This window comes from Pholcus phalangioides, unplaced genomic scaffold (genome assembly GCF_987345545.1).
Source record: "Pholcus phalangioides strain wild (caught in Gottingen) unplaced genomic scaffold, Ppha-v1.0 ptg000004l_1, whole genome shotgun sequence".
NCBI classification, from domain to species: Eukaryota; Metazoa; Arthropoda; class Arachnida; order Araneae; family Pholcidae; genus Pholcus; species Pholcus phalangioides.
Window position 1 is genome coordinate 364,157 of NW_028301597.1, and position 12,617 is coordinate 376,773.

A 12,617-nucleotide genomic window follows, 5' to 3' on the forward strand; every position below is an offset into this window, starting at 1 on the left:
AGTATAAAAAAATTCTGATCATGATGATTCACTTGTTAATGTGGAAGACCCAAGACTACTGAGGAGAGACACGCATGCGCAAAGAAGCAATCGTGTGAATTATAATATTAGACATCTTTACTTATATACACAAGAATTTTTTTTTTTAAATGAAAAGAATTAAATGTCAGGAAGACTGGGGTTTGCCATACTTGAAAAGAACAGATCATTAGATGATAATAGATAATATATTACTAAATTGTAGAAATACCCTGAAATTTACAGTTCGATATTTTGAGGATAGGAAAAGATGCAGATCTGAATTTGGGGGAGAGAAAAAAAAAAATGAAACTTTTATTACAAGCACCAAGTATAATGGGTGGGGAGGGCTTAAAACACACACAAATATAACTCTCCACACATAAATTAAAAAAAAAAGGACAAAAACAGACCTACTACAGTGGTTTCATTTTAAACTCTCATATATACACTATGATTTTACAATTTTCTTTCAAAGAGCTGCTTGGATGGTGTGAACAGACTTGAATAAAAATTTGCAGTGGTACCGTTTCGAGTATTTAGCCAGCATGTAAGAGGGAAGATTAACAAAACAAAGGCACAAGTCCACCACAACGTTGTTCGTTTGCAGTTTCCCCCCATGAAATTGAACATCTTGTTAGATCACTTTTCTTTAAGCTGTTCAACAGTCTTTTTTTCCGCAGTTCTGTGACTTCCAAAGCATTTTTTCAAAGCATTCAACAAAGAAAAAAAAATCTTCACCTGCTTACCACTCAGTAGGTTGAAATGTGCACACATGCACAATGACAATAGCTAAAAACACTAGACTTTTTTTTAGAACTATACCTAAAACTAATCCTAAATTCACTTTTTTTGTTTTCGTTTTTATTTCTCACATACCCTCTCTCGCTCTCTTTTTTGAACAGGACAATCCACAAACACATGCACATCACTATGAAGGACAGACATCAAAATATGAAAAAAATCAGTGTCTTTTTTCCCCCTTATTAACATGAAAAAAGACCAAGTAGATGTAAAACACACACAAGCACACTTCTTGAAGGAGTTGAAGAAAATGTCAAAACCAGACGTTTAACGAGCAGAATGTGTGACATTTTGCCCTGCAAATGATATTTGAAAGGACGACTCTCGTACTGATTCAGGAACCAATCACCTTCAGGATATTTTCACTGGCTCTTTTTATGTGAAATTAAAAAAAAAAACTTAAACCTCTATAGGCTCTATTATCATTGATCAAAATCTTGTATTTTTTTTTCACTTGCGTCACCTGGTAGCAATCACTTGCTTCAACTCCTGGCTCCTCTATTTTAGTTCTTTCTTCTCTTCTATGTTCTCTGCTGAAGGAACAGCCTTCCAGCAGCGTGTGTAAGTCAACAACAAGCAAGCAACAACACACACACACACCATCGTGTAGAATCTCGAGAAATAACACTCTAGCTCAAAAAATAGTCTTTTTTTTCCAATTATTAATAAAATAAAAGTAGCTCTGTAAATTTTTTCACTTTTTTTTTCAAGTGTGTAGTTTTTTCAGTCTGAAATTGTATTTTTTTTCAAAGATAATAGTGATAAAAAGAAATGTAAATAAATCGAAATAACAACTGCAGTTCTTGATCAAAAAGTGGGAGAGAACGCAGTTGACTTTTTTCCTGGCAACAGATAGAGGCAGAAGATCAAACGTTCAAAACTGATCCCGTTCTTTTTATCTTGCTCCTGAAAAGAAAAAAAAACTAATTTGAGAGATGTGCTCACAGCAAATCTAAAACTTTGCACAAACCTATGAATAATGCACTATACATACTATTATAAAGTGTGTATCTCCCATTTGAAAAATATTAATAAACTCTGTTCTTACAAAACAGAACACCAAAAGTAACTGCAACTTTTAATTTCCATAGGATATAAAAATAGACCATAACATCCCAAACCATTGTTCCACTGCCCTGTCTTAAATTTTTTTTTTCGCTCTCATCATCCACAAACTCAAGTGAACCCATTGGATCCTTACTTAACCCAGAGCATTCCATCACCTTAACCCACGGGGCAATATATTCACTTTGGAAACATTGAAGTACACTATAGCCCTGTTTACATGTGCAAGATTGGGGGGTTGTTTTGGTGATTATTACCAGCATGGCAACTTTTTTTTCTCATGGGAGAAATAAGGAGGGGCGGAGATCCATCAAGAGTGTCCCATCTTTGTTGCAGAATAATGGTGGGCGACTTCGACCTCCTCTCCCATAATCTTTATGTGATGAAAACTAGTTAGTCCTTCGTCAGCCATCTTGAGCCAACCACTTCCGTTCAACCCAAGTGACCAGGGACGACATCCAGAAAGAAAGAGGGGGAATACCAGCATAAACTAAAGGCCATATAAACAGGTTTTAGAAAAAATTCGTTACTGGTAACCAGGATAATTTATTCTCCATGGATAATTTAATCCCAGGATATTTTATTTCCCATGTAAACGGGGCTAATATGTTCAGAACAGATAATTTATCAGTTCAGCCTCATCGGTCTATAAATTGTAAGTGGCCGTATTGACAAAGCAATAAACGAACGAAACATCAACATATTTCTCAATGTTGCGTCACAAAACTCAACAATTGATTGTGTTATTTACAGGCGCACCAACGGGTTTTCCGGTTATTCAGCAATGAACTGAAATGATGCACTGAACATTATACACGTCAGCCAGAGTCGCACGACATTGTCTTCTCTGATAAATCATGGTTTTGCTCAGGCAAAAGAAAAAATTACCATACAGAATAAATACACTCTATATTGACATGCTACAGCCATCACTCTTTTTTTGGGCTTTATTGTTTTTAAGAACACTGGAGAGAGAGAGAAAGAGTGTGTGTTTATTATAAAATTACTTGAATTTTTGCCGTTTTAAATTTAGTTAAAATGCAAGCAATGAAAAAAAAAATCACCAAAAATTATATGCACATATTTGATGGTGCTTGGCTCTTTGCCATTCATCACAACACTAGACATGCAAACTCATAATGGTTTTTATGAATAAAAATATTGAAACTTGTTAATCGTCTCATTGGTGATACATGAGAGTAGTGGTTGATATGTTTGTTATGCTTTGTCAATGAAAGGTAAAAGATGTTCCATTCGGCAAGCACACCTGTCTCACTCATGAAAATAAAGATGTGCTGAGAAATTATCCAATTTCTCAGCACATCTCTATTTTTATTATAGTGTTAGAAAATTTTAAATCTCCAAAACTATGCAATAAAAACTGAGATGTGCATCTTAAACTGATTTAAACATCATAAACACGATGAAACGATGATGTACTGGTGTTGGGGACATGTTGAGGATAAACCAACTCAAGTCTTTTTAGCTTGAGAAACTCTCCTTCAACTGATGACAGCCATTAAAATATTAGTCAACTTCTAAATGTTATTGCTTGGTTCACAAACAACCAACAGATCAAGTCAAAGATTGACAAATCTAGAAATAATTTAGGAGCCAGCCAAATTTACTACGAGTCCAGCATTTTTTTTTTGTGAAAAATTACCCAAAAATAATTTTTTTTCTTCTCATTTTCCTGGACCTGATTACTTTTTTTCCATGTTGGTATGGAAATATAATTTCCAAAATATTTTACATTGCTCTCAGTTTATAATGTGTACTAGGCACACATATAGGGTGATCATGATCTGTTCTGCCAAATGAAAGAGAGTGATAGACGAGCCCAAGTAGAACATGAAACACCCCCTGCCAACTTCATCCTATCTCAATGTTTTCAAGTTATGGCAAATAATCAATTATGGAAAAAAATGTGTCAAGTCTGAAAAAACCTAAATTTGTGAAGTTTCTGAGAAACCTACATGCAAACTAAACACATATTTAGAAGTAGCAGAAAAAAATATTATAAACTGACACCAATTTCATTGAAATATCTGGATTTACCAGCGAGCTACAAGCACTGAAAAATTGGCAAAGTTTGAAATCAAATTGTCGCCAAAGTTTTTAATTGTCAATTCTGCAAACACCCATCTTACTATAAACCATATTGGTTTTCTGGTTCAGGAGAAATTTAGCCTTTTGTTCACAACATATCACTGAAATCTGAGTTTGTCCAAGTAGATATTCAACAAAAATTCAGAATTGGCAGTAACAGATTTTGGTGACAATTTGATTTTGCAGAAAAGGCGAGTTTCAAGTGCTGAGGAACAGAATAAGGAACTCCTAGGAACTGAATAAAAATAAATTCACAGACGGGAAGACTTTTTTTAAAAAAAAAATAATAATAACGTGATCTACACGTATTCCCAAGGGATCAGCATGATCCGTCCAGGGAATTTGTTAGTGTTAGTAAACATCCATGCCCGAACCGGGATTCGAACCCAGACCTGCACAGTGAGAAGCTAGTTCCCTAACCACTCGACTGCCAGGCGGCTTAAGAATGAGTAAGCCCAATTCGCAAATTATGGTGTAGGAATCTTTGAAAACTGACATTATAAAAAAGTCAACATTGAAAACAATAGACATTATACCAAGGCCTGACTGCACCAACAGAATTCAATAATCTGAATCAAAAACATACCATCAAAATGTCACTTGACTGGATTGAAATTTTGAGAATAAATTGCTGCTTGATCATCATTGACAGCATTAGTGTTGCTTACAGGCACACTAGCATTCATTGCATCCTGCAGCGATCCCTGTAGAAGTGAATAAATATGCTAAAAGATAGCATCACAGATTATGAAATATACTTGGGTATAAATTAATGGAACTCAGATGAAAAGTTATACACTATAAATATAAGTACAGTAAAGCCTCTCTTTTGCGGTCACCAGCAGAACAAAAACATTTGTACTTAAAACAGGGGTGACAATCAGAGGTTTGAGATGCATATTTTTATTATACAAGGGGAAAATATTTAGCCGTAAAAGAGGGATGACCGCATCTTAGGGGTGTCCGTTAAGAGGGGTTTTACTGTATCATTGATTCTAATGTTTATAGATTTTACTGCAACACAATCATTTTATTAGCATGAATACTAATTGAACTGGCAATTGAACTAAGTAAATTACAAGCAGTTAATTGTAGGTTTTAGGGCTTAGTACATACTAGAAATGGGTTTTTGATGTGACAAATGTCAAAAACTGATTAAAACAGTCAAAAACCTGTAGTTGATGTGTTCAGGAGTAATTTTTTTTTGTTGTTGAAAATAATTAGTTTAAATGAAAAAGATCTCCTTTACACAGATAACAAATTGAAGTTAAAAACAAAATAAGGTTAAGAACAAAATATTAATTTCAATACTTTAAATTTTTTGGGCTAATACAATTGCAATTGTTTGGTTAATTTTTTTACACAGCATTTGACAGAAAACAAAAATAATTTTATCCATTCATTTAAAACTAAAAGATTTCTTAGCTTATATTGCACAGATTCAAAATTTTAAAATACTCTTTGAATTGAAGCTGAGATGACAGGGCTCATTAGTCAAGGTGTAATTTTTTTTCTACCAAATCATTACATTAGTAATTTTTTGTTACTAAGAATAAGAAGTGGGTGGGAAAGGAATTTCTTCAGCTTCATACCTATGCATTAGCACTAACATGAATCAGTTGTTTTTTTCTATTGCCAGTATAAATTAAGAATGTGTCATATATTTTTCCTGATTGCAAAATATATCGTAAGTCCAATGCGAGTATTGCTTTGTATATCTGGGATTTCCAAGATAGTTTGTTATTAAAAATGAGTAATATAATTAAAAATATTGATATTTCATATATAGATGATTTTTACACACATCTGTTGAAAAAAAGCTCACAGCATTTTTTTTTTTGCATGGAAGTATATTACAGACCTGCCAACCTTGAAAATGCAAGAGTCCTGTAATTTTCTTACAAAAATCCTGCAATTTCCTACAAAAAATCCTGCAATCCTACCATAATTTCCCGAGCATAATCCATGGAGTAAAAGTCAAAATGAAGAATTAAATGTAAAATTAGCAAAATATGTGTATATTTTTTATAAACTAACAGATTGCATGGATGCAGCATTTAGTAGAAGCACGATTTTCTTTGAAAATCACTTTCCCAAAATTTCTCAAGATTTCACTAAAGGGGGGGGGGGGGGAATAAAATTATAAAATTTACTCCCGTAGATTACACACAGGACATTTTTTATTCTAATTTTCAATGCTTTAAAATAGCAAAATGCCAATGTGCAAGTTATTGCAGCTATGTACTTTCTTTCTTGAACATGCATATTTATTGGCAATTTCACTGTCTGGAAACACTTTCTTAAAAAGCACACTGGCATGCTCCGCACAAGATAATGATAAGTTATGTTCCACAATGAATGATGTAAATAAACACTCTGCATGGATAACAACATCAGAAGTGGAACTACTTTCAGCAAAATTTAATTTTTTGTTACTTTCAGCGATCTTACAACTGTCCATGTTCTTCTGTGTAGGAACGCGTTTTATACATCTGCTTTGCCTTGGTATGCTACAAGAAAAATCACACATAAATGTAGCAGAAGGCAAACTACTGGTCCTTCCTTGATTCGATTATGCGAGGATAATTATACCATGACACATTTCTTGAAAACACTGATATTTTAGACCACCATTGTGAGCTATAAAGCCGGATTTTCCTAGGATCGGGTTTTCTGTGCCATGCAATGGGATTCGCCCAGACGACACACCGTTCACTCACCAATAAAAACAATAAGAAAAGCAGTATGACTGTTTTCTTACAGAGCGCAATACGGCTCATGACGGTGCTTCAAGTCAGACGTGATTGGCCAACTGCTTCTGGAGGAGTCAAATGCATCATACTCTGGCCGATTCGGTTCATGCAGTGCAAAAAACCCACTCCTAGGAAAACCTGGCTTTACACATTAAAAAAACACGATTCGGATTCAGTTATGCAGGGCCATTATCGGCTGCATGCTTCTAAGGCACGCTGTTTATGTTAACAGGTTTGAACAGCTTTGACCATGCTTCAAATTTCGTCACCTGCAAAAATATCACCATGAAAGTACCCTGGAGCACAGCCGACTCTGGAGTCAGGATTGTACGACGTTTCGTAAGCGCCCCTTTTCTGGTATTAGCAATTAAAGTTCGAATAACTAAGATTTCAGTAAGGAAAAAAACTATGTTTGAAGACTCATGTAGCAAAAAATATTTTAATTTTGATTATTTAATCCAAAAAATATTTTAATTTTTCCCCTCTTCATCAAACCAATAATAACACATGAATGTAATTAAAATCCGGAAACCCTGTAAACGTTTAAAAAATGTGGCATTGTCGGATCAAATCCGGAGAGTTGGCAGGTCTGATATTATATTACTCAAATGTGTAGAGAAAGCAGGAAATTATTTGACATCAAGATTTGTTTGGTGGCATAATATTCACATTCTAAATATTACATGCAATTAATAAATGTTACTTTTTTAACCCCTCAGCCCCGTCTTACGTGCACAGTAAGGATATATAGGATATTCTCTCATTAGATTGAATATAGTGTGCTACATATTTGGTCTTTTGAAGTTTGTTATTATGGGATATGTCTCTGTGTTCAAACCACTGGATGCTGTAATAATCACTTACTGATAAGCTGCTATTTCTGCCCCCCTCCCTTCTTAGCAACTACTAAAAATATTTGCAAGAGAATCAATGCAAATTTTTTTAGATAATTTGAAGTATTATGTACCTCAGTGAGTGGCACTTGTTGGACAAGATGTGCCGGCTGATGATAAAGTGCAGCAGCGGGTGCAGTTGTTCCAGTATAGGCAGCATGAGAAGCACCAGTAACATACTGATTAAATAAAAAAAGAAATCAGTTCATAAATAATTGGTTTTGTAAAAATTTGTCATGGATAAGATATCAAAAACTGATATAAAAAGTATGTCAGTAATTGGCAAATAAATTAAATCATTACTCATATTTATACATGATCACCTTTTATGCCATTATTACTAATTATTGAGTACTTAATCAAAACTTGTTAAGTGATCAGATATAAAATTCAGAGGACTTTATTTTGCATGGATACAGTCAATTAATTTGCGAAAAGAAAAGTCTCAACATTAGAATCACACTCATTAGAAACAAAAAAAGCCACATTTACCTGTATTATCAAAATCATACAAGGGCAAATGAAATCAAATACTGACAATACATGTGCAATATTCTCCCCAGAATTTTTCCTTGGGCTACACGGCATAAAGAAACATCCAGGTGGGAGTTGACGTATTATACATAGAAATGAAAATTTCAAGCTGACATATAAAAATGAAATTCCAGTCGGGCAAGTTGCTCTGGGGAGAACACTGTACGTGTATATTGTATATATTAAAAAAAAAATTACACACAAATAGTAACAATCCTATTTATAATGTTAAATAATGTCTACATACAAAATTTTCAATGAAACACTACATTTCTAATACAAAATTCAAGGATCAAATAAAACTGACATCAAGCTTTACACGAGTACGTACAGGAGAGCTTGGCAGATGCAAATGTGATAATTGGGCTGTCAGTTGTGGCACAACACTATAGTGAAGAGCAGCATTTGGATCAATCGATGGTGGAATCATCTAAAAGATAAAAATATTAAATTCCAAATTGAATATCTAGGCCTATCCAGAATTTTATAGCTGAACAATGTAATAAAGAATAACTTCAATTATGGAATAATTCATTAGGCCTTTTTTTAAACAAAAAATGTGGTAGGCTGTGTCATGGACATGGCTGTAAGTTTTGACCTGAATACATTTTTTGTGCCTTTGAATCGTGTGGTTAATACCAAAATTTTGCATAAATACTAGAAGCGGTAGTAAGAGCAGAGTAGCATCATTGGATTTGTCTTAAAAATATCTATTAGACGACACCAGTGGTTTCTATTTGTTTTGTGAACCTTACAAGATACGACGTAAAACAATTTCGTAAGGAATATAGGCCATGGACTTGGTGCTGAGACTGGAAGAAGTATCAATATCAGATGGGATATCATTATTTGTCTTTTCAAGATCTTCCTGCAGACATTAAAAACACTGGAAGATTCTGAATACTTTTTCAGAGACATGAGTGTTTAAATAATTTTATAACACAACTTTTTGAGGATGCATCCAGTACTGTCAGATGATCTAAAAGCCGTATTCACACCAAAAACTGATAAAAAATTATACCATTTGGGACGGGAAGGGGGAATTCTAGCACAAATTTAGATCAGGGCTGGGCGAATCCCAGGTAGCCACGGTGACTAAAAAATTTGTACTTATGCCTAACATTTTTCAAGTGTTATTGCTGAATTTAAATCATAGTACAAGGCAAAATTTTTGAAATTTTTTGTAAACGTGCCAATCAATATGAAAAGGGATAGTTAAATCCTAGAAAAAATTTTGGATTGTTTTTCTCGAAAAAAATATGCTTGGCTCTCAAGCAATTTAACTGGCACCTTTGTTTTATTTTTTGATTTGTCAAGTCCTGATTTAGATATATAGTATTTTTTCATATATATATTTGTGCCATTTAGCCTTTTTTTTTTATCTGACAGCCTGCACAGTTGATTTTTTCTGAGACCAACAAACTTAGCTTGACACTTTGCATCAGTACTTAAATGTGTATCAGTTTGTTTCCAGTATGTTCTGCACATTTACATCAAATTGAGATTAAAGAACATGCTATCTAGATAAAGAGTTTCAGTGTTCTCCCAAATTTCATAACAGCCAAGAGTAAAACAAGGACATACGCAAGATTGATCTTTGGAGGGGGGCACATCGGGTTTGGGAAGGGGGCACAACATATTCATTTGGATCATTTTTGTCGCACCATGGTCATTTTCTGCACACGATGGCTAATTAGACAGAGACCTACAATTTATTCCGAACAGCAGGATTGTTTTTATACTCATCGAGAGGTTGGTATGCTAACCCCTCCATGAAAGGTTCCCTGCGGTAGCAATTTTTTCTGCGGTCATGTTGCCGTTTCTGCTGTACCCGTGTCAGGAAAGTTTTCTGACAAGGACGAACCAGGTATCGAACTCGCCACACCTCTAAACATCCTTTGGTACTTTAGGCGAATATCTTATCGATCTGGGCTACCACGCCCCCACAACGTATCACTTCCAGAGAATTTACAGTCACTAACCTCCAAAAAGTCTTTTAAATAGAAATCGATTAAGATAGAGAATATTGTATCATACATTTCTCAACCGGTGCTCCGTGTGCACGAAATGTTCATTTGTGTGTCCATGGACACTGCAGCAGCTCGAGTAAAATAAAACAAAACAGTAAATCTGATGAATAAATAAGTAGGTCTACTGGGCCCCATCATAGAAAAAATACAAGAGGGCTCCGCGAGTATAAAAGGTTGAGAACCACTGAGAATATACAGGTATTATGTTTTGATATTACAATTACTCTACAAAGATATTGAAAAATATTTATGATTGACTTGGGAGGGGCACTGGTCTTCCATGCTTCTCCCTGCCTACACCTCTGGGTTGGAAGAAACATCTGGATGCGAGCTGTTGTTCAGAACATAACATTAAAATCCCAGGTGAACACGATCTGCCCAGTAAAATGACCCTGAAAAGACTGGGTTGTTTTAATCACCATTTAGGTCCAGGTCTCACTGTAGATGATGGGGTACTTTGGACAGATTAAATATTCTGGGCCGATATATCAATTTTTCTACCCTAAATAAACTCCTCTTGGACCTCTTCCCAGAAAGCATGTGATATTGCTTAAGTTGCCATATGTTGAGATAGTCCGATTAAGGTTTTTGCTTGAATTTTAGCTCCGCATTGGATGTTGGTTGATAAGAGATGATTGAACAATGAAGTGTAATTTAAACAAAGTACTGCTGTATTTTTTCCACTGTCTCACAACTAAGCTAAATTTAAGAGTTTAGAATTAACCCTTTAAGTGACATTGATAAGATATCTCACCTCATTAAAAGCCTCTCACATGTTCAATTCTTGATGGAAAGACTAGAATTTTTGAGAATCCTTTTGAAGCTACAGTGAATGCTTCCCAATTTTCAACTCCCTATAGCCAAACATTTTTTGTATCTTTAGCAAAAGATAATCACTTGCAAATTACTCGTTTTAAGCCATACTCATCATAGACTTTTACTGTATTATGTAAAGTTGATTTATCAGAAGAGAACACTCTTCCCTATACCCTTTAATTTATGCCTGCTGAAAATCAGAAGAAAACCTCATTGAAAAAGATATGGCACTTCGAAGGGGGTTTTGTGATTTCTGCTGTGCCGTTTGAAGGGCTAATATTTACACATATTAATGAATTGAAGCTTCAGGACGTCATATTTAGTTCACAAATTGTACACTACTGCAGATTAGAAAAGAAAATTCCAGTAAATTTGCAAGTTTGTGTTTATGCAATTTTTAAATGCAGATTATTTACACCAAAAATGACAGCATTTTTGTTGTTTACCAAAGCTTATGAAAAATGTTGTGTTTAACCCCATTAACCCTTTTAGAACCTGTATGAACAAACATGCAGGTTGGTTTTTTTCTTTCTTGCCTTTGACATTATTTTTTTTTTAACCTTAAGGCAGGGGTTCATAAACTGTGTGCTGCCAACCTTTGTCAGGGGCATCATGGAAAACCACAGCAAAAGGTTTTTCAAAGAGATTCTTTGTTAAACTGCTCTGAGCAACCATTGATTATGGTAAGGGGTGCTGTGGGTGAAAAAAGTTTGAGAACCCCTGCCTTAGAAGATTTAGCCCTGACTGAGGATTATGAAGCCTAGACTGTCCTCCCTAAGGTTAAAAAATAATATCTACGGTGGGAAAAAACGATCCCCTGTTTATTAGTACTGGGTTTGAAAAAATAAAAGAAAATCATAAACCCCTTTAAAACTAAGTTTTTAATTTGAACTTTTGTTTGTGAATGTGTTAATTATTGATTCAGGAAAGCGTACCTGTGCTACATGTGGCTGCATTATGTACTGTGGAGGATGAACCCATGTTGTACTGGGCTGGAGCGGATATGGAGACACAGGAGTTGAGTACGGCCTTTGGTAACTGTTCATTGGATTCACTATTTGCGAAGCAACTCTGCCAGTATAAAAAAATCATGAAATAACAAATATAAATATAATACATATATTGTAGATTAATTTGAACTCAATTATTGAAAACTATTTATATACAAGAAAGTCTATAATTAAATCCTTTGTTTACAACTGTCTTAAGTTGTAACTATTCATCAGAAAGTAATGATATACAGTAGAAACTCATTATCATTATAACAGACTAATAGGGGCTGAAGGTTAGCTGTTATAATGAAAGTCTTGTTTATGGCAAATAATTCTTGTGAGGAGGGGATAATGCAATAAGTTGTATATCGGTTGAAAGAACAGTAGTTAGTACTATAAAAAGTGTTTATTATACATCAAATAAAAAGTCTTCAATATAAGTTGAATTGAAAAATATGTGTACACTGCATCAATCTTGATTGTTTTGGGTATGTTTGATAAGTTTAATCATTGATACTACAGAGCATACATAGGTACCGAAATCTGGGACTAAGGATATTTGAGCTCCCCAATAAGTGATAATATATAGTGCCATGTAGTCTT

The 12,617-nt window shown here is 34.5% G+C and overlaps 1 protein-coding gene across 8 annotated transcripts in view; it reads right to left on the bottom strand.

Annotated features, from left to right (window-relative positions):
• Positions 1–1,481: 1,481 nt before the first annotated feature.
• The window catches only part of shep (RNA binding motif single stranded interacting protein alan shepard), a 124,976-nt gene continuing 113,840 nt past the window's right edge, over positions 1,482–12,617 (bottom strand). For 3 of the 8 annotated variants that reach the window (XM_089254978.1, XM_089254996.1, XM_089255005.1), the window contains 5 exons: positions 11,958–12,093; positions 8,508–8,606; positions 7,717–7,821; positions 4,583–4,721; positions 1,482–1,728 (listed from right to left, as the gene is read on the bottom strand). In XM_089254978.1, the coding sequence (XP_089111104.1) occupies positions 4,593–4,721; positions 7,717–7,821; positions 8,508–8,606; positions 11,958–12,093 (469 nt within the window). In that variant the 3' untranslated portion in view covers positions 1,482–1,728; positions 4,583–4,592. The remainder of the gene's footprint in view (positions 1,729–4,582; positions 4,722–7,716; positions 7,822–8,507; positions 8,607–11,957; positions 12,094–12,617) is intronic. The other 5 variants (XM_089254986.1, XM_089255013.1, XM_089255021.1 and 2 more) reach the window with 2 other exon arrangements.